The sequence below is a fragment of the Mauremys reevesii genome, linkage group 8 (genome assembly GCF_016161935.1).
Source record: "Mauremys reevesii isolate NIE-2019 linkage group 8, ASM1616193v1, whole genome shotgun sequence".
NCBI lineage: Eukaryota > Metazoa > Chordata > Testudines > Geoemydidae > Mauremys > Mauremys reevesii.
Genome location: NC_052630.1, coordinates 9,652,895 through 9,674,269, shown reverse-complemented (window position 1 = coordinate 9,674,269; position 21,375 = coordinate 9,652,895). Strand labels below are relative to the sequence as shown.

At 40.4% G+C, this 21,375-nt stretch overlaps 1 protein-coding gene across 2 annotated transcripts in view; it reads left to right on the top strand.

Moving 5' to 3' along the window:
• Positions 1–20,863, top strand: part of SPOCK1 (SPARC (osteonectin), cwcv and kazal like domains proteoglycan 1) — a 474,634-nt gene extending 453,771 nt beyond the window's left edge. For both annotated transcript variants that reach the window (XM_039486677.1, XM_039486676.1), the window contains 5 exons: positions 842–958; positions 7,670–7,891; positions 9,001–9,063; positions 16,756–16,893; positions 18,793–20,863. In XM_039486677.1, coding sequence (XP_039342611.1) covers positions 842–958; positions 7,670–7,891; positions 9,001–9,063; positions 16,756–16,893; positions 18,793–18,983 — 731 coding nt within the window. In that variant the 3' untranslated portion in view covers positions 18,984–20,863. The remainder of the gene's footprint in view (positions 1–841; positions 959–7,669; positions 7,892–9,000; positions 9,064–16,755; positions 16,894–18,792) is intronic.
• Positions 20,864–21,375: the final 512 nt, after the last annotated feature.

Here is a 21,375-nt window from a genome sequence, read left to right as displayed (position 1 = left end):
TGACTCTATTGCACAGAACCATGTTTTGTATTCTAAAAAACTGTTATTAAAATTTAGAATGAGTTCATGCCAAGAAAGATAAAATGGTTTAAATCTATGAATTCAGGCACTAAAGATAATGCAGAAGCAGGAATATTCATTCTGACAGATGGTGTCTAATGTAGCCTTTTTTCTAATAAATATTGGCTATTGCTGGGCGTTAATCTCTTGGTAGAAATTTATGGAAAAATTAGATGTTTCTCAGTAAAAATTCGTAAGGGGAGCAAGTAATAGATGCTTTTGTCTGGCCAACAAAAAGGAATTGTGACAACCTTTAGAGATGGCAAAGCCTCATTTGCAGTAGAATTGAAAGAACATGACAGCTTTCTTTAAGAAACAGATTTCCTATGGCATTAACAATAGCCTTAAACTAACCCAAATGTGGGTTATAAATTATTCCCAGTGTCCTATTCTAATAAAATTTCTAGGTGAGTTTTTTTTTTAACTGTTTGACTGGTGTTCCCTCTCTGAAGTTCTATAAAGTGACAGCCCTTACCTTAACTACTCACCTATTTCTAAGCGAGAAACTGCAGAGATGGGTGTGTGGGTTGGATTTTAAATCACATCGACCTCTATGGAGATACTTGCATATAATAATAAGAAAATCCTTTCACTATGATTTATATTTCCTTATATGTTGTATCGCTTTCCCTTACCCTTTGTCTGTCTTTTACTTCTAATCTGTTAGGCCAGGACTATGCTATGAGTAACAAAAAATGATTAAGTTCTAGTAGAAGATCCAGAAAAAAAGTTAACTTGCATGATCTTTGCAATTTAATGTGTTCCTCTGTTGTTTTGACAGCTTGCACAGACAAGGAGCTGAGAAGTCTTGCTTCCCGACTAAAAGATTGGTTCGGTGCTCTTCATGAGGATGCAAATCGTGTCATTAAACCAACAAGTTCGGACACAGCACCAGGCAGTAAGAAAACGCTTTATAAAAATGAAGTTCTAGACAAGCTCACATGCATTTAAAGGGCAAAACAGTCAATACAATCCCTAGTACATCACTATAGTGTCCCTGGGCAAGTATACTAATATCTGCACCATATAACAGACCTGATCCTAAGAGATACTGAAAATATACAGCTCCCATTGATTTCTAAGGGAGTTACAAGTGCCCTCTCAACCCCAAACTGTCCTAAAAGAAGACAGTAAGACACGTACCACACAAACACGCACACAGAATTCGGACTAGACAATCGGTCTGCTGTTATGGCCACAAACAGTTTGGATACTAATAGAGAGAATCACAAACCTGCCAGCACACTATATGGCTATGGGCAAAATGGCAAACAGAATATGTGACATATACACATTAAAAGTACAACACAGAGTTAAATACAGTAAAAATCTTAAATGAATCAATCAGTTCCGTAGAATCTCTATGAACAGAAATTCCATGCTTGAATAATAAGAGTATAGCGGTAGGAATATATTACTGATCACCTGACCAGGATAGTGACCGTGATTATGAAATGCTCACGGAGATTAGAGAGGCTACAAAAACAGGAAACCTAATAATAATGGAGGATATCAACTTGGGAACACGTCACCTCCGGACAGGAGGCAGAGATAAAATTTCTAGGCACCATTAATGACCACTTCTTAGCGCAGCTAGTCCTGGAACCACAAGGGGAGAGGCAGACTGAAGAGTTACAGCAACAAGATACAAAGGGATCTTACAAATCTGGGTGACAGGGCAACAAAATGGCAGATGAAATTCAATGTAGATAAGTGCAAAGTAATGCACAGTAAACAACACAATCCCAATTATACATACAAAATGATGGGGTCTAAATTAGCTGTTACCACTCAAGAAAGAGATCTGGGAGTCATTGTGGATAGTTCTCTGAAAAGATCCGCTCAATCTGCAGTGGCAGTCGAAAAAGCTAACAATGTTAGGAACTGTTAGGAAAGGGATCGATAATAAGACAGAAAATATCATAACATCACTATATAAATCCATGGTATGCCCACACTTTAAATACTTCATGCACTTCTGGTCACTCCATCTCAAAAAAGATATATTAGAATTGGGAAAAGTACAAAAAAGAGCAACAAAAATGATTAGGGATATGGAATGGCTTCCATATGAGGAGAGATTAAAAAGCCTGGGACTGTTCAGTTTGGAAGACAGACGATTAAGGGAGGATATGACCGAGGTCTATAAAATCATGAATGATGTGGAGAAAGCAAATAAGGAAGTGTCATTTACTCCTTCACATAACACATGAACCAAGGGTCACGCAATGAAATCAATAGGCAGCAGGTTTAAAACAAACAAAAGGAAGTGCTTCTTCACACAATGCACAGTCAGCCTGTGGAACTCATTGTCAGGGGATGTTGTGAAGGCCAAAAGTATAACCGGGTTCAAAAACGCTCTTTCCTTTTGCTGTTCTCTTTGTATTCCCCTCCTCGGCAGGCTGATCACTTCATTAAATTGAGCTGGTTTGGTTATGCCTGTGAAGCCTTAAGAGGCATGTGCATCCACAAAGTAATCCATTTTGGGGGTGCCCCCGTAGCAGTAAAAAGGAGCAGATGGTGGAAAGATGCCTTGGACACATCCGCGGTCTAGAGAACGTGTTCCAGTGGAGATTTCTCTGTGCTACATTAAATTTTCAAGATGCTACTGTGAATGTAAATAAGCTCGTTGGATGTATTAAATTCACCCCCAGGTGGGAAAAAAAATCACTCCTATTTTTTCCTCTCTTAAAAGGAAAAAAAAAAAGAAAGAAATCTGCACTGCTTCAAGAATTGGACCTTCAGCCATGTAATATCTGTCTTTCTGATTTAAATGAAGCACCTTGGTTCAGGCACTATGTCTTTCTCTCTCTCTAACTGACAGCATCTCAGGACATAATACTAATATGAATAACATGCACTGAAATAAGGAAATAATCAAACAAATTAGTAGCTAGGATCAGATTCAAATTGCTCTTCAGTCTGTTGCTTGGTCATAATGTTGTTGTGTTTCTAAAATCTACTCAGCTGGTCTGGGACGTTTATCTTTTACATTTGGTGGAGCTGTGTGAAATGTAAAAAAAAACCTCAGAGAAATATTTCTGGGTGTTGTTTTGTATTTTTAGTGATGATGGAAATTAGGCTAATTGTTTTCCTGTTAATTTAATTGTTATATAATTTAATGAAGTCACTCAAACTCAACTCATGTACGTCACTTCTTGGAGAGTCAAAAAAAGCAATGTTATGTGCCAGAAGGTGTATTTATTTTTAATTAGGAATTTCACATAAAGGTTTTTTGTTGATGTTGTTTTTGCATCCAGAGGAGATGGATGATTTGGGGGTAATAATGGGATGTGGAGTCTTGTACATGTAGGTCACCAGTTTGAATCCCTTCCAGATTCATAGTGAATGGAAGTTGTTAGGACTTGGAGCAGTTGTCAGATGAAATGTAAAATGTAATGGTCTCAGTCCAGCTCCTAGTGAACAGGTGTCCTCTGCCACCATTGACACTACTTGGCATCCTTGTTGGCAGTCTCTGCAGAGAAGCCAATAACTGAATGAGCATGACGCCTGCACTTTACTCTCACCCTTAGTGGTGGTCATTGCAAGGCGGGGTTGAGGCGGATGGGCGGGATGATAGAGATAAACTCACCTTGCTGCGGCCTGTGCTGTAATTTTGTTAAACCGGCACTATATTCACTTAAGAAATGCAGTAAACGGTATTCATTTTATGCAGCACATTGTCACAGCTATCATAAGGCTTTAGGCCCCAGAAATGCAATTACTTCATTTATAGTTGCTCAGGCCGATTGTCTACAGTAGTCCTGCTATGGGTGAAGTGAACTCTGGTTTGGTGCACAAAGAGTTATACATGCAAGCAGTGACTCCAATTAAAAGTAGTGGAGTTCTGTGAACGATTTCCAATACAGTGCCCTGAGAGTTTACCCCTCTGAGCTTTGCACTGTGAATTCAGCTTTATTTACTGAGAGTCCGCTTGGTTTTAAATCCTGAACATGGGAGGACGTGGGCTTGAGTTTCAGCATTTTTGTTTTTGACTGTTGATATTGACCTGAGAAAGGTAATTTATTGGAAGAAACTTTTATCAAGAGGCAATTTGAAGTGCAGGTAGAAACTGATGATGTGTCTGACTTTCATCTGCATGCTGAAAGGCCATCCTAATAGTAACCTTTTCACTAGTAATATCCATCCATCACTGTAATATCTGAACACTTACATACTGCACTGTCTGCTTAGTAGAGAGGCTTCATAATAAACCTTAACCTGAAAAGCTTGATCGTGTCATGAAATCTCCCTGGTTTATTGAAAACAGCAACAATAGAAAAGTATTAAACTCATATAATTAACTATCTTCATAAGTGACCTTCCATAACAGCCTCTTTGATGCAGCCCCTGGCCGCTGGTTACAAAGCAGCTTCTTAACCATATGAGTCACTGTCTAGTAAAGTTTAGTCCTGCAAAGGTTCCATTGTTGTGTCCCTGAATGTATGTTGTACACACACATAAGGCCACACAGCAGGGAAGGGAGCAAAAGTCATAGGAACAGCACACAAATCACGGAGCATGTGAAGAGGTAAGGCAAGTCCATGCCAGCGTCTCCTCCCACCATGGCGCTGCCTCCATCCCCGCCAGAGTGCACAAGCTGAGCCACACACAATTGTCTCACACACACAACTAGGAGGTGGCCTGCCAGAGAAAGCAATGGCTGCGAAACACCCAGTCCGCACAAGAGACCATGTAATCACCTATCTGAGCAGCAGCAAGTCCCCCAGCGTGGCACTTGAATCCCACCATAGAGTGCATCCACAGAGGGAGGGGGCAGTCAAATGGAAGCCACCCGGTTGTGTGGCCTCCCACGATGGCATTGCTGAGGGGTGGGGGAGGCTCAGAGGGACCATGGAACACCACCACCTCCACATGAATCTCTGACCTCCCCAGGCTCCACTCCCTGGCTTCTGTGCTGCCCCTGACCTTGCATCCTGAAGGAGGTTCTGGCAGAATGGCAGGTCTCCGTAGGTTAGCTCTCCCCTCCCCTTTATAGGGGTCTGGGCCTCTTACAGACGTTCTCTCAGCTGATGTTTGCTCACTGAGCAAATGCTGCTTGCCTTCCGCAGATGATTAGAATGACTGAAGCCAATGGCACAACTTGCCTAAGATGAGCTAGATAGATCTGTGTATATTCCATATAGTTTTTCCTTTTTGATGTACTCAAATTGAAAACAGATAACACAGGAGCAGCTATCGGGACATGAGGTAATGAAAAGTTCAGCATGATCTCTCTACCCTGCCTGAGCTGTCTTTAGCCGCAAGGAAATGGTGTTATCCTCTTACTTTGTTAGAGAAACGTGTGTTATGAATGACATAAACTTCCCTATTACTTAACCCCTCTGCCTGTTCCTCCATGTCACTGACAACCTTCAGCTAGAGCTGCAGTTTCCAGAGTGAAACTTTACTCTTCCCTGAATTTAACTCTTAACATAGCAGACAGTGCAGCAGTATTCCAGCCTTTCAGTTAGATTCTAAGCGGTAGTTTTCAGAAGCAGCATTTGGAGATGAAACTTGATACTCAGAGTAGATGAGCCTAAAACTAAACCTCCTCTAAATGGAAGACAGATCTCCTCAGTACGGTGAAAGGAATGTCGGCCTAACACGAGAGAGGCTGGTTGTGTAGCGGATTGAGCATGGGCCCCGATTCACTCTGTGCGCTTGGCAGGTCACATTTACACTGTGTGTGTGTGTGTGCGCGCGCAAGGTGCCTGAAGCAGTCCCAGTCATTAGGGTTACATGAGTGCAAAACCCTGACTAGCATATGCATGTTTTGTGAGCCTTTGTAAAACTGGGGTTCTTAATGGCCGTTTCCCCAGCTATAAATTGTGAAAGATACTTTCCTGCAACAGGCAGGTGTTGTGGGGTTAGTTAGCATTTGGGCACCATGCGTTGGAGATGTAAGTACAGTAACTACTACTGAGGACTTAAAAATCCCAGCTTCTCATTTGGGTGACCCTCCTCCAACAAGTCCAGAACTCTGTGTTCAGGGGCATCATTTGCTATGGGGGAAGAGGCACAATTGTCCCACACACACACATGTTGATTTGAACCTTCCCCAAACTTTTCATAGGTCTGGATGCTCCTTGTTTTGCCTTCCCGCCCCGACTTTGCAGGATATAATATAATCACATAATGTTCTGCATGCTGATAGAACTTTGCCTTCCCTCTCTCTAGAATTTTTCTGAAATGACGCCCCTAACTGTGTTTATAGAGATCGCAGAAATGCACGTGTACGCATTGCAAATATGAACATGAATGCAATGGCGGTCCTCTGGTACTCCTGCCTGCTGCATTCTTTAGAGTATGTGGGATATTAAATGAACATGAATCCTGTTCCCTGAAGTGTTGGGAAAGCAGAATCCTCTTCAGCTGCAAAAGATATAACCAAGCTCGAATGCAGAGGGCTTCTGTGAGACATGAGTGCAAATGCGCCAGTTCATGTGCATTTGTGGTCTCCGCAAACCCCAGCACTGTGATTATTCAGCAGGGCTGGCTCTAGGTTTTTTGCCGCCCCAAGAACAAAAAAAAACAAAAAAACCTCTGAGAGCGCAACTGCCAAAGGGAAAAAAAAAAGCCTCCTGGAATGCCGCCCCTGGAATTGTGCCGCCCCAAGCACGTGCTTGGTTTGCTGGTGCCTGGAGCCAGTCCTGTTGTTCAGAGTAGCGCAAGCCAAGAGGACCTGACCTCCACCTCAAGAAGCTCACAATCTAGATCAGATAAAGAATTCAGAGTCAGATATACTACAAGACTGGAGGCGGAGGGGTCAGATCTGCCAGAAATGTAGGGTTAGCACTGAGGGATTGGTGAAAGAACTGAGTTTTCAGAAGGGGTGTGAGAACAAAGAAAAGGAATTCACATGGTGCACTGAGTGTCAAGTGTGAACAGCAGCAAGGATGAAGATGCAAAGAAGGCAGTTGGGAGTAGTGCCGAATATGAATGTTGCAGGAGGTGGGGAATGTAGGCAGAGGGAATACAAGGAAATTAGAGCAGAGCTGCAGGCAGGGGCAAGGTTGTGCAGGGTCTTGAAGGAGAGGGCAGGAAGCTTGGAGCTAATGTAGAAGGTGAGAAGCAACCAATAAAGGATTCAGCAAAGTGACTAGAAACAGGGCTGTAATCTCACAAGGATAGGCTTTCTCTCAAGATTTCTGTTGCTTTCTGCTTTCAGCTAGTTTGAAAACATAGTGTTTCTGCTTCTGACCCTTCCTGAAACCAAGCCAATACACTTGCAAATGGGGGGGGGCGGGCGGAAAGGAGAGAAAAAGTAAGTTAGGGTTGATATTTGAGTAAAGATGGGCTTGAGTTGCAGTAATCAGATGTGGTCCCAACCCTCCATTTTCTCCCCAAAATGTAAGTGGTTTGGGTCAGAATCACAACTAGTTTTGAGCTTGATTTGATTCAGCCAGTTCAGTCATTCTTAGCTGGAATCAGAGTATTGTTCCGGTTTCCTACTGGTTGGGCAGAGAAGGGTTAAACTGAAACAAAGTTCACTCCATGTTTCAGTTACAAGAACATGCAAGAGAGAGAACATCGTAATTTAGCAATTGATGCATGTCAGGCCTGTGTAGTGTGACTCACCAATGGTGGTTTGCCCATGTTCCCGTAGGGTTTGACACCAGCATACTACCAATCTGTAAGGATTCATTAGGCTGGATGTTCAACAAACTTGATATGAACTATGACCTCCTGCTGGATCACTCAGAGATCAATGCAATTTATCTTGATAAGTATGAGCCATGCATTAAACCCCTCTTCAACTCATGTGACTCCTTCAAAGACGGAAAGCTTTCTAACAATGAATGGTGCTACTGCTTTCAGAAGCCAGGAGGTAAGTCGTTCCATTATGTAACGTAAAACTGATCTATAATTCATTACTATGGATGCTAAAATAATGGTATGGAAAATGTAACTTGACAAAATGTCTTTTCTATTATTATTGTTGTTAATAATATTTATGCAAGACAGCCATCACCATACATCCTGGTATGACGATAAGAGGCTTTATCGGTGGACAGAGCATTGCACAGGATGTTAGGAGACATTAGGGGGTATTTACAAACTTGGGAATCACGTTTAGACACCTAAATAGGAATGGCCAGATAAGTGTTGAGCAACTTGCAGCCGCCACTGAAGTCAATGGGAATTATAGGTGCTCCTTGCGTGGGAAGTTCAGGCTATTTATGTAGGTGCCTAAATATGGAATTAGGTACCTAACTTTAGCCAGACAAATTTAAAACTTTTGGCTTAATTGTTACCATATTCAGATTAATATTTGAAAATAAATTATACATTTTAATACCTTATAGTTGTCTTGATAAGTTCTGGTCTCTCCTTTTCACAAATATGTAGTGGGTTTTTTTAGGATTTTCTAGGTTTCAACATCTTTCTTACATCTTGACTGCACTGCCATTTATCTTGAATTGGTAATTCATGGCCCTTTTCATTTAAAAACAAAAGGCCCTTTTCTTTATCCCTGGTGAGAAAGGGCATTGTATAGCAATGGCAAATACTGTCAATTACATGTCATTCACTGGTGAAACAAACAAAGAAGCAATCAAATTACTGGCATTCCAATTCAGGAATTAGTTCTATTGCTAATAGAAGCCTTATGAACTTGTGTTCTTATTAATGTGGAAATTAGTCTATTAGCAAATCATAAATTAGAAGCCTGGCATTATTTCAGTTTGATGAAGGAGAAGAAAAAAATGTTTAACAACCCAAATGGCCCCAAAACACTATTATTAAGTATAGCGTGTTTTGAAATTTTTAATTAGTAAAGCTAATGACATACATTTGTTTTGCAGTGTATTACCAGCATATGGGGTTATTGCATTCTCAGGTGTACAATAGACTACATTTCATGTAAATAGTGAAGCCAATCATTAGAGAGTCTGTCCCGTACCATCTGGAAACTGACTTTCATACATTATATCTTAGGTCTCCCTTGCCAGAATGAAATGAACAGGATTCAAAAGCTAAGTAGGGGGAAGAGTCTGCTGGGTAAGTTTGATTACATGCCATTCATTTCAATAACTAATTAAAGCTCTGTGATTATTGTAACTTGATGTGCAGTTATCGTTTTTCAATTAGAGATTAATATTTTGAGCCTGGGCCTGATGTTTCATGAAATAATGAGATGTCAACATACATTTATGGCAACTAATTCAGAACAAATTTATATCACCTCACCAAAAACATGAATATTATTCTATATAGGTTATTACACATGCTTGGCACCATAGTATCTGAGCATGTAGATGCAAAAGAGAATATTTTTAATTAAAATCTCCTGTGACTAGTTAAAAAAAGCAGAGTACATAGATGAAGAGAGTTCAGATTCTTCCAATTATAAGATTAGAAATACATTTGTTGGACTAAAATTTTGTCTAACTGCACTTTTAAATGTTTCGTTCTTCTACTTCCTATTGGTGATATTGAGCGATGGGACATTTCGTGTCTTTTTTTAAAAGCTGAAAAGTCAGACTGTTAAATTGATAACTGCATACCAGTGAAACCTCAAGATGTTGTGAGGACTGCAATCTATGTGGCATTATTGTAGTGCATCTCCAATGTATTAACTTATGTAGGGCCAAATCACACAGGGTGATTATTGGCAGCAGTTAGAGAAAAAAGACTGAATTTGGCCACAAGACATCAGTGGGAGTTTTACTTGGCTGAAGATTGCAAATATAAGGACTGCAAGATTTACCTGATAATCAGCAATTTATGTTAAATATTTAGCAAGTTTTAATTGGGAAAAATACAGAGCATACAAGCTAAGTGTAAGGTGCATAGCTGTCTGATATCCTATTCTGACTCTCAAAGATTCAGATTAGCAACGAAAGTAAATTTATTTTAGTTTCCAAAGACTTTGGAATTATCCCTGAGAATTTTAGGGAACACTAGGATAGGTAGAATAGCCAGCAATGGTTCCGTTTGCAGATTGTTGCGTAGGTGATTGCTGTTCCCTCTCTCTCTCTCTTTCATGGAGGCTTTTATGGGTGAGATTTTCAAAGCCACTTAACAGGATGGATTGACCAATTCCTATTATTTTCTAATGGGAATTGGGTGTCCAGGTCTATTAGACAACATGGAAAACCCAGCCCTACATTTCTTCAGTCTTTATTTTGTGCAGAATTAAATAAATGTCAGCTAGGCTGAAAAATGGTTTGTTCTAACACCTGGGGAAAATAATGGCTTTTCACACAGTGCTTAGAACATACAAACATACAAATAACCTCCTTTTCATGCCAGTGGGATCAGATCACAATAGCTGGAGTAAAATGACAAAATAACACTGGTATAAAATGTTCTCTTACCACAAATAATTATGTCCATCTACAATATATATTTTTTAAAAGGAAGGGGGAAAAACGGCTCAATTCAACAAATCAGTAGGATTCTATAATACTTTTCTCTACAGGCTAGAAGAAAATATAGAAAGGAGGAACTCTCTGGTTCAGTTAGCAACTTGAAAGTCTTCCTGCATAATAACACCCTTCTGAGAGCCTCTTATCTGATCCCATTGCTATTTAGACAGAGTAGAACAATGTGGGTTTTTTTCTTGTCTCAGTTGCAAAATCATGCAGGTGGAAAACAAAACATACACATGACAAAAATGCTGCTTGTAGTAACCAAAAAGATAAAAAAGATATGAGCAGCAAAGAGACTGTTCTATAATTATTCTCTCTCTCTGATATGTAAAATGAAATATTTATATTCTGGACACTGTGCACAAGGAAAATTTCTGTAAACTTGTATTGGTTGAAAAAATGAGGAGTTTGAGAATTGCCCCAAAGTACTTCAAAGCAATTGTCATTAAATATGTTGCATTGTTGAATCTGGAGACTTTCAAATGCAGTCCATCATCCCAGTGTTTGAATGAAAAAGTAAACAGGCCCATTAATCTTTTCCTGCCAGATTTACCTAGGGGGCAATTACATGTAAAGACACTACTTTCAAAGAGCAAAACTGGTTAGCCCAATGGTTCTCAACCTATTTACCATTGTGAGTCACATATGCAGCGCTCTCTGTGTTACGTGGGCTGCATCCACACAATATATATACTACCTGTATGGCCCTGAGGATGTCACATGGGCTGCAGCTGTGTGCCGATTGGGCCGTGGGTTGAGACCCATTGGTTTAGCCTGTTCACACTTCTCCTACATCACTAAGGTATCTACCCTCTGCTTTCATCAGTATCTTCAAATTGGGTCTTTTCCTGTATCGATCCTGTGATATAACGGCTAATACAGGGACCTGCCTGCCAGCTCTCAGCTTGTATGCAGTGTTCTTGTGGCCTTGTTGGTCCCAGGATATTAGCGAGACAAGGTGGGTGAGGTAATATCTTTTACTGGACCACATTAGGTTGGTGAGTGAGAGAAGCTTATACAGCTCTTCTTTAGGTCTCAGCTTTGCTTTTAATTCTATATATGGTACTAGTCTGGCCTTCATCGCTGTTGTATCTGAGCACCTCACAGTCTTCAATGCATTTATCCTCACAACACCCCTGTAGATACAGCAGTGCTATCACCCTCATTTTAAAGATGGGAAATTGAAACACAAAGGGACTTGCCTAGGGTCACACTGGATGTTTGTGGCAGAACTGGAAATGAACCTGGGCCTCCCACAACCCAGCCTAGCGCTCTAACCAATGGTTTCTATATATTCCACAATAGATGGCCATTGATTATCATTATAGTGGAGCAGTAGCAATGCCATAGTTAAGACTGCGGCAGTGTTTTCATACTGATAGGAGTGTATCATTTCTAGGGTGCTTTAAGCATACACAGAGTTTTACAAAACAGTCCCTGCTCCTCAGACACAGGATGATAGTTGAAATGCAAGAAAACCCAGAGCCACCATCACAAAAGAAAATGGTGTGATGCAGAAGAGAGGAAGCAGTTGACTCCTGGGTAATGGGAGGTGGAGCCAGGCATAAGAGACAGTAAGAAGATGTGAAGCAGAGTGGGAACAGGAGACAAAAGGGAGCAGTTACAGATGAGGACAGAAAACAAGAGGGACAGGGATGTTGAACACCAAATCAAGAAACACTCGATTGGCAGCCTGTTTAATTAACTCTTAGGCCTGGTCTACACTTAAAATTAGATCAACTTAGGTATGTCACTCCCAGGTATGAAAAATTCACCTTTCTGAGCACCATAGTTAAGCTGACCTAGCACCTAGTGTAGACATGGCTAGGTCAACAGTAGAATTCTTCCATCTACCTAAGTACCACCGCGCAGAGAAGTGGATTGCCTACATTGAAGGAAAAACCCCTTCTGCCAACAAAGAAAACATCTACGCTACGGTGCTACAGTCACACAGCGACAACGCCATAGTTGTGCCACTGTAGCACTGATAATGTAGACATGCCTTTAATGTTAGAGATGGCTTCAAATCATATATGGCCCTCACTCACTGGGGAAGGCCCTCAGATCCTACAGTGATGGGGGCCATATAAGCAGGGGGATTAGAACAGAAATGTGGCTCTGGCTCCTGATCATTTCCCTCTTTATGATGGGCCATCCCAAAACCTGGGATCAAACTATCCCCCAAATGTGGATCTAAATCGCCTAAATGTGAAATCTAAATTCCAGACATTCAGGATTTGTGGTGTGACTCACCTTTAGTCAATGCTGTAAATGATTATTGTAAGGGAATTTTTTGTTTCATAGGAATGTAAGCTCTTGTCCCCAGTGGATTATTCCCCGCGTCTGATAAATTAAGAAAAAGTTAGAGTGCATTAAAATGTGGTCCTTACTCTGACAGCTGGGTAATATGAGCAGTGACCATAGTATGGAAGATGAATTGCAGCCCCAACTCAGAATATTTGCTCCTCCTCTAGCTACTTGATTTGCATCCACAACTAGCTATTCAAAGGCAGTATTAAAATGCACATGCAAAATTACAGCACACCAGGAAATCACCCCTATTCTGTGCATTGTTCTTGGTCTTCCTTTTAACTCCTAGATAAACAGGGCCAAATTCACCAAAGGTGGGGACTCTTCAGAACAACTGAGCTGTACTCACTTATGCTAACAAAGAGATTGGCCCATTATTTTTGCAAATCTATCTTTTGCAACACATGTAACATTGCACAAATGATACACATTGCACAAATGATACACACTGAATTTCAAAGGGGAGATGTTAGAGTTTCTCGGAAAAAGTCACAAGAATATTTTTTATATATACAATGCATCACTCATTATTTGAAGCCAAATCCTTAGCTGGTGTAAATTGCTATAAACCCATTGAATTCAATGAATTTACACCAGCTGAGGATCACCTAGTTTCATTGACTCTGATGAAGCTATATCAATTTACACCCGCTGAGGATCTGATCCTCTGTAATCTTCTTCAGGTTTGTCTAGTCCAATGCATGTCTTAGTCTTTAAATAAGAAAGGAAATGAGTATGAATATGGAAAGTCCTTCTGGATCAATACTGAAACAAGTGACTGAGCAGTGAGTGAACTTGAAAAACTGTATGGTTGAACATGTCCATGCTATTATTGGACTGTGGGTAAATAAAGAAGATGCGTCTCTGGTGATCATAATCTTCCATCTTCCTTTCAATTGTCCTGGTACATGAACTTGCTAAGACCACTGCTTCTGCTTGCTTGAAATAGCAAAGTTAATAAGTGTGAAAATGTTCTCGGAGATCAGGTCAGATATAGAAGGGTTAATGTTCACATGTTTCAGAACTACATTTGTGACATTTAAAAATTAGACATCTACTTTAATATCTGCAGTGGGATGAGATGGTAAATTCAGAGATTCATAATGTATATATGACTGACTTCCCATTTCTCTCTCTTTTATATAAGTAATTGCAGAGCATTTGGGCGATGTTTTCTTTCATTTTTTTTTATGGAAAATGTGGTAGTAATAGCCCTTTTGACATATATGAACAATCTGTAGAGCTGCTCCATACACTGAAGTAGAAAAGTTAGTATTGTGTGACCAGTAAATCACTGGACTCTTTGACGAAGAGAAAAGATACTTTCTCAAAAATCATTTAAGACAATAAGAGAGTGTTTTTCTGTGCCTGGAACAGAAGCAACTGGCAGGGAATGGAAAGTGTCTATACAGACCTCCCCTGGGAATGAAGCTAACTGATCTCCAAGGACAAGTGGGATTTTTGTATGGAAGCACATTTGCATTATATCTGTTGAAAGTGGTGGCAGAAATAATACTGGCTTCTCTTGTCTCAAGAAGCAAGAATCCACCACACTCTGAAAGGCTAATGTGCAATGGTTTTGTTATGAGACAAATCTTTGGCTTTTTTTTTGTTTAGTCTCAGTATCCTACTGTCTCTCCCTGAAAAGCTCAAGCATTAGTGATTCTTTAATACTTCTAGTAAATCTGAAGTTATACTTAAATTTAGTATGAATTAAATAGCAAGCCGGTGGCTGATACCTTGCAGATGTAATTATAATCTTGTGGAAGGACTCGTGATAAACAATAGAAAAATGGAAATTTAAAATGAAACATGGAAATAATTTTGTCTTGGGTAGGGCTACATATGGGAGGACAAGGTGTAAGAATGGCATTTTAACCCTGAAAGGAGGCCTGTAGAGATGTTAATCATTCAAGGATGTATTGTAGCTGGCACCAGTGCACACAGAGGGAGTAAAGAGAATTAAGAAATCCCGATCCTGTGTGGTTGCATTAGGGCTATCCCAATCCTGGTCTGGATCCTCAGCACAGCAAAGCCTATGCACCGCCAGTGCTCTTGTGAGCAAGTGGGTGGGAAGGAACAGGGAGTGTATCGAGCAGTTGTTCTGCCACCTCTCCCCAGAAGCACTGGACAGGAGAACAGGGGCATATGCTACATCCTGTAAAGGGCTGATACAGCATACTCCCCTGTCACGGAGTGTGGGGGGACGCAAGGCCCTGCACCCCCGGCTTCCTGTGATTCACCATGACTCTCAGCCAGCCAGTAAAGCAGAAGGTTTATTTAGACGACAGGAACACAGTCCAAGACAGGTGTTGCAGGCACAGACAACAGGATCCCCCCCAATTGTGCCCCTGGGACCCCAAGGTGGACCTCACAGCCCCATTGGGGGGTCAGAGCCCCATCTGGGCTCCCCTCTATTACACCAGCCAGCTCCTGAAACTCTCTCTCTCCCCAGCGTCTCCTCCCCCAGCCTTTGTTCGGTTTCCCGGGCAAAGGTGTCACCTGGCCTCTAACCCCTTCTTGGGTTCTCACGTTACATGCTCAGGTATCCTCCCTCAAAGCCAGTCTCCCATCCCCCAATGCAGACTGTCCTCCCAGGCCCACACTCCCCATTCAGCATTCAAAGACCACATTAAGAACAGTCCTAGTTCGTCACATTCCCCATCCCACCCTCCAGGGGAAAAGAGGCACTGTGTCTCAGAGGTGGATCTCTGAGTCCCAGTTCTACCCTGGGCTCCTCCCAAACAGTGCAACTAATGCACTATTCCTTACACAGGACTGTCTCTAGAGCACAGTCTAGCCACCATCCCATGCTCAGGGCAGCCTTACAACCAGGAAAATGTACATTCTCATAAAATGTTCATATAGTAACATAACGAGGAGTCTGGTGGCACCTTAAAGACTAACAGATTTATTTGGTCATAAGTTTTCGTGGGTAAAAAACCCACTTTTTCAGATGCATGGAGTGCCTGCTCATTCTCTCTGAACGAACTCGCAAACCCAGATAAAACTCCCTCAATCCATCACGGATTTGGCAAGACATCTCAGGAGAGATTTTGAAAAGCACAAATGGATTTCAGTGGAAGTTAGGCACCGAAATACCATTTGTGCCTTCCAATCCCCCCTTCCTCCTTATGCTTAAATAACTTTGTTTGCTGGAGTAAAATTTTTCAGCCCTTTGTTTGCATAGTGAAGATCTTTTTAGTTCTGCTTTAATGTGTGAAGTTCAACTTTATAGATAAGTAATGCCGAGGGAATAATTCATAGTGAATAATTTACCCCACAAATGTAGCCTTTCTCTGCTTGCAGAACATCTATGAACGGATGGTGATTTGGTTGGAAAATGAGGCTGATAACACTTAAATAATTCACAGGTGTGCCGTGAGGCTAAATGCATTCATATTTGTCAAGTGCTTTGAGATCCTTGGATACAAAGTGCTGTCTACCTGCCATGTATTACTACCATTAAGGGAGATGGAGGCTGCTAGGCTTGAGGCAGCAATAAGATCAAGAATCTGTTTGAAAGAAATAAAACATAGCAAGCTTCTGCGAGAGATAAGAATGGGAGGCCACGTTTACAAGTCTAGAATGTATATTTTCACTTTAAAATGGCACTACTTGTAATCAAAAAGGAGAAAATCTTACAGGTGCTTCAGAAATCAGGACCACTGTCTGAAATTCGAACCAATGCAAATGTTTACACACATACACATACTCCAATGGGCAACAAATGACTGAAGTCAACAACACTTGGTGCAAATATATATATGGAGATGGAGTTAAAATGGGAGCTTGGGCCAAACAATCCAGTTTGAGTGTTGGTTTTGCAAATCCAGAACCTGATCCAGGACATTTTGTAAAACCAGAACCATTCCAGGTGGCTCCATCTGTAATTGATGCCATATTAAGGCATTTTAATGTAAACAAGAAACAGGACAACTACAGTCTATCTTCCTGCTTGATCCTGTAAAGACTAGGATTTACTAAGGATACCTTTGTCTTTATTCAGGTGTTTTCCTTCCACGGTGCAATGAGGAAGGATATTACAAAGCAACTCAGTGTCATGGAAGTACAGGGCAATGCTGGTGTGTTGATAAGTATGGAAATGAGATCGCAGGCTCAAGAAAACAAGGGACTGTTAGTTGTGGTGAGTAATGACCTGCTTCCCTAAGACAACACAAACATTAACATCGTTGTAAGCCCAGAAATTGCTGTAAGATCAGCCATGATAACAAAAAGCGACAACACAGGAAACATAATTAGCAGAGTCCCCAGTGTATTCCAGTTCACAATATATAAGTGTCTGTGTGCTCATACACGTACCTTTGTCTTGGAGCGTGTGTACAAGGGTATGAAATTGGCAATAACCACTGATAAGAAAATGTTTTTGCTACCAGCTTGGCAAATGCAGCAGTTGCTATTAAAATAAAAGATATGCGGTTGTTATGCCTGGTTATTAAATATATTGTTCCTTATACAGTCGAACCCACATTTACAGAGGCTTCATAAATCAGGACTTCCCTAAGAAGGGAAGGTTTAACTATACAAAGTTTTATAAATTAACTAGCAGGCCCTTTAAAAGTGCTGATACTACAGTATTATTACACTGATGTAAAATTACTGCACAGCTCTATATAATCAGGCAAACAAGATTTAAGTGGAATTTCTTCAATGTGATTCAATGTAATGATAGCTTCAGTTGCTCTACTTCCAGCAAGAATAGAGAAGGCAAAGCTTTAGAAGCTCTAAAATGTACCTGATTACATCCTAAGTTGCTATATCAGGGTCAGCGGGTGCTTTTGCAGGAGCGTATGTGCATGTGTGTACATAAAATCAAGCAACTGCAACATATACCTAGCCTTTGAGAACCATTTACACGTGTGGTTACCAAAGATGGGCACGCAGATTCCTGTGTGCCTGCCTCTGTCCTCACCCCAGCCAGATATGCATCCAAAATAGGAAGGTAGCATGTGTGTGCACGAGAAAGCGGATCAGTCCAATATCCCAGCTCCCTGGTGGCCCGATCCCAACCCACATATAGACAGCCATAGCGCCTCATCCCCACCAAGGTGCCTGTGTGAATCGGTTGCATTGAGAGGGTGTTTCAGTGTCTGTGCACATTCAGTTCTTTGGTACTCTGCTGAGATTAGCCACCGAGAAAGCAGTTAGCGTTGATTGTGACGGGGATTTTCTGAGGTCGACTAGAGCTGACTGGCCATTTTCGACAAGACATTTTTTTATGGAAAATTGCTGATTCATCTATACCAAAACTTTTGGTGACTTTCTTGACTCATGTTTTTTTTGTGGGTTTTTTTTTTAAACAAGTATTGCAATTGTCAATGTTCTGCCTCAGTATTTTCTAAATGAAAAATTCTGGTTATCTGATTCAAAGCAACTTTTTGTTTTAAAAAAAGCTGATTGGGATTAAAAAACAGATTTAATGGTCAAAATTGAAAGACAATGTTTTGAAATTATTGAAACAGAATGCTTCAACTGAACCAAACCAAATGTTGGGGGGAATTTTCAGTTCATGAAAATTTTCAAAGTTTTGATATTTCGTCGTGAATCAGAACTAACAGGTTGGGTTGGTTTTTGGTTTTTTCCTTGAAATCTTGACAGTTTTCATTGGTTGGGAAAATTGTTTTCCATCCAGTTCTAATGTAGACATTTGACTTTCAGGAATTGATCTGAGACCACCAACTCATTTCATGTAGACCACCAAACAATCATCAGATGGTAATGATTTTCAGTCACCATTGACCCTGGATGAATTTAAATTAGAAATCTAGAGATGCAAGGCCTTGTATCTTATTCTAGATCCCACTGGACTATTACTTCCTCTCAGATTTGTGGTCATGGGCACAACAGATGTATGTACATTTCTAAGGGGACCTGCTGTGCTGTCATTTGCTAAACTGCCTCTTTAAAAATCAATTTACGGCAAAAACAAAAGTAGCTTGCATAGTCAGAACATTAACAAGCATTGACTAAAGAGATTTTGGGGTTGTTGGGTAAGAGAATAACCTTTAACTCTTACCTATTTTAGAAGAAGAGCAAGAAACCTCAGGGGATTTTGGCAGTGGTGGATCTGTTGTATTACTGGATGATTTGGAACAGGATCGTGAAGCGGCGAAAAAGGACAAAGAAGGGAAAATGAAGATTCACGTAAGAGCAGCTAATGAGGATGATGAAGATGAAGATGACGATAAGGATGATGAAATTGGTTATATATGGTAGTTGTCACAGTTCTGAGGACTCATGTTTTGCACAATATTGCAAGTCACTTCATATCTCTGCAATTGTATCTAAGAACATCAGGCACAAAATATCTCTCCTCTCTGTTTAATTTTGTACAATATATATCATTTTCAAGACGGCTTTTTTCCAACTAGCTACTGGTTTGAATACAGTTAATTTTTTTCCCTCTATCAACGGGGCTATGAGTTTTTAGTTTTGTTTAAGCAAAATTTCATAGCTTAATCCCCACCTGCAGAGCTTGTGAAATACAGTTTATGGGATTTAAAAAGAAGAGAGAAAAAACAAACCAGTGCAAGAATTAAAAGCCCGTTTTATGTTATGAACATTGGAGAAGTTTTGTCATCAGCTGTTAACTGAATTTTCTGACCATGCTATAAGTAATTGCTTTTCTTTTATGCAGTAGGTAATATAGAAAAGCAGGTGCCTCAGTTTCTGTCCCGTGTCTGGCACTTGTCACTAAAGAGCAAGTCATCTGTGTATAATAACTTCTGGCTCACGAATATTGATGGTTTTAAGTCAGGAAGAAATCCATCAGTATTTTTTCTCACTTGCTCTAAGAATGATTACTACAGGCTTAGTTCTGCCCTTATTGAAGTCAATGTTAAAACTCCCATTGGCTGTAAATGTGCAGGATCAGGTCATTGTCACCTCGTTTTCATAGTTAATACGATCTCGATCCTGAGAGATGCTGAGCGTCTGCCGCTACCACCAACTTCGAGCCTTGTAGCAGGGGAACAGAATGTTGGAATGTTTTGTAAATCTAGATCATTGTAACCATTTTCCAACTAGAAAATCTTGGGTTTCTGTTTTAATTAGTTTGCACTAAGAGTTTGCACTAATGTCATGCAAGCTGCCTCTGTTTCTGGAGTAACACACCAATGGATCTGCGGGAAATCCTCTGTTCTTCATTTACCCTAAGTAACGCCTCATTTGGAAGCTAGGAAGCTGTCAAAGATACTCACCATCAAAAGTAATAAGCTGTCTCTTCTTTATTTTAAATTGTTAATATTTATTTAGTCTGTATAAAAAACAACCTTAGATAGTCATGTTTCCAACTAGCATCTTTTCTGCTTAATATGAAATATCGTGCACTCCTAATACACACCTATAAAATAGAAGAATATTATTAAAATTGAATCCTCTGATTCTTTAAGCCGTTCCCATTTATTCGTATCTCCACAGCTGTATCACAGCATTCTGAAGCTAAATTATTTACTTCCCTTCCCTGTTGAAAGTCATGGGTAAAATGAATGTACCATATCATGGCTTTTATCCCTTTTGTTATTTTATCCAGATTAGCAGAAAACACGATAACGATGAGGAGTCATGGGACAGAATACATTTGTAAGCAGTTCATTTTTGTATTTAAGAGGACAAAAGTGACCCATGATAGAACTTTAATTCCAAAATCTTTTAGGGTCAAATGCACCATGAGGTGACAGGAGTAATTCCATTTAAGTTAATTGAGTTATACCAGAAATGAATTTGGCCAATAGGCATTTCAAAGAAAACCTTTATATTTCTGTTAAAGACACTACTTCCTTATGTGAATTGACTTGCATTTTCAAAAGCAGCTGTGGGGTGCAGTTTACCCTCAGACCCTTAGTCAATATAAGTAGTACTTTGCCTGCTTATCTATCTTGCATGTTCCATGATTCATTTTTGGCGGTGAATCATGTCATTACAAGGTGAAGTTTGCAAAATGAAATCTACCAATATAAATGCCAAATTCCATTCCAAAAGCAGGATGTTTCACCCATTTTCTTTGGTTTCATGTCCTCAGGCTAGCAGTCTGAATTTACTGTTCCTGTGAGCCCAAGCCAGACATCCTTCTCAGGAAAAAGAACAGGAGTACTTGTGGCACCTTAGAGACTAACAAATTTATTTGAACATAAGCTTTTGTGGGCTACAGCCTACTTCATCAGATGCATACATCTATAGCCCACGAAAGCTTATTTTCAAATAAATTTGTTAGTCTCTAAGGTGCCACAAGTACTCTTGTTCTCTTTGCAGATACAGACTAACACGGCTGCTACTCTGAATCCTTCTCAGGGTGTACCTTCCAGATATACCCTTGGTGTTTGTATTGTCTATTATCCTGTGGATCTTTAGTGACTGAGGGGGAAAGCATTGCTTTAAATGTTTCCAGATAAAGGCCTGGTCCTGCAAATTCTTCAGCCCACATAAGTAGGGATTTGCAGGCTCCAACCCAAAGGTTTTCTACTAGAGAATCCACTGTATGTATGATCTTATTATGCAAGCCCAACAAATGGACTCCCTATGCCTTGTATTGTTTTCTGGGCACCATCACTGCACCGATCTGCTAGTAGCTAAGACACACACAGCTGAAATACACACTAGCTCCTGTAGT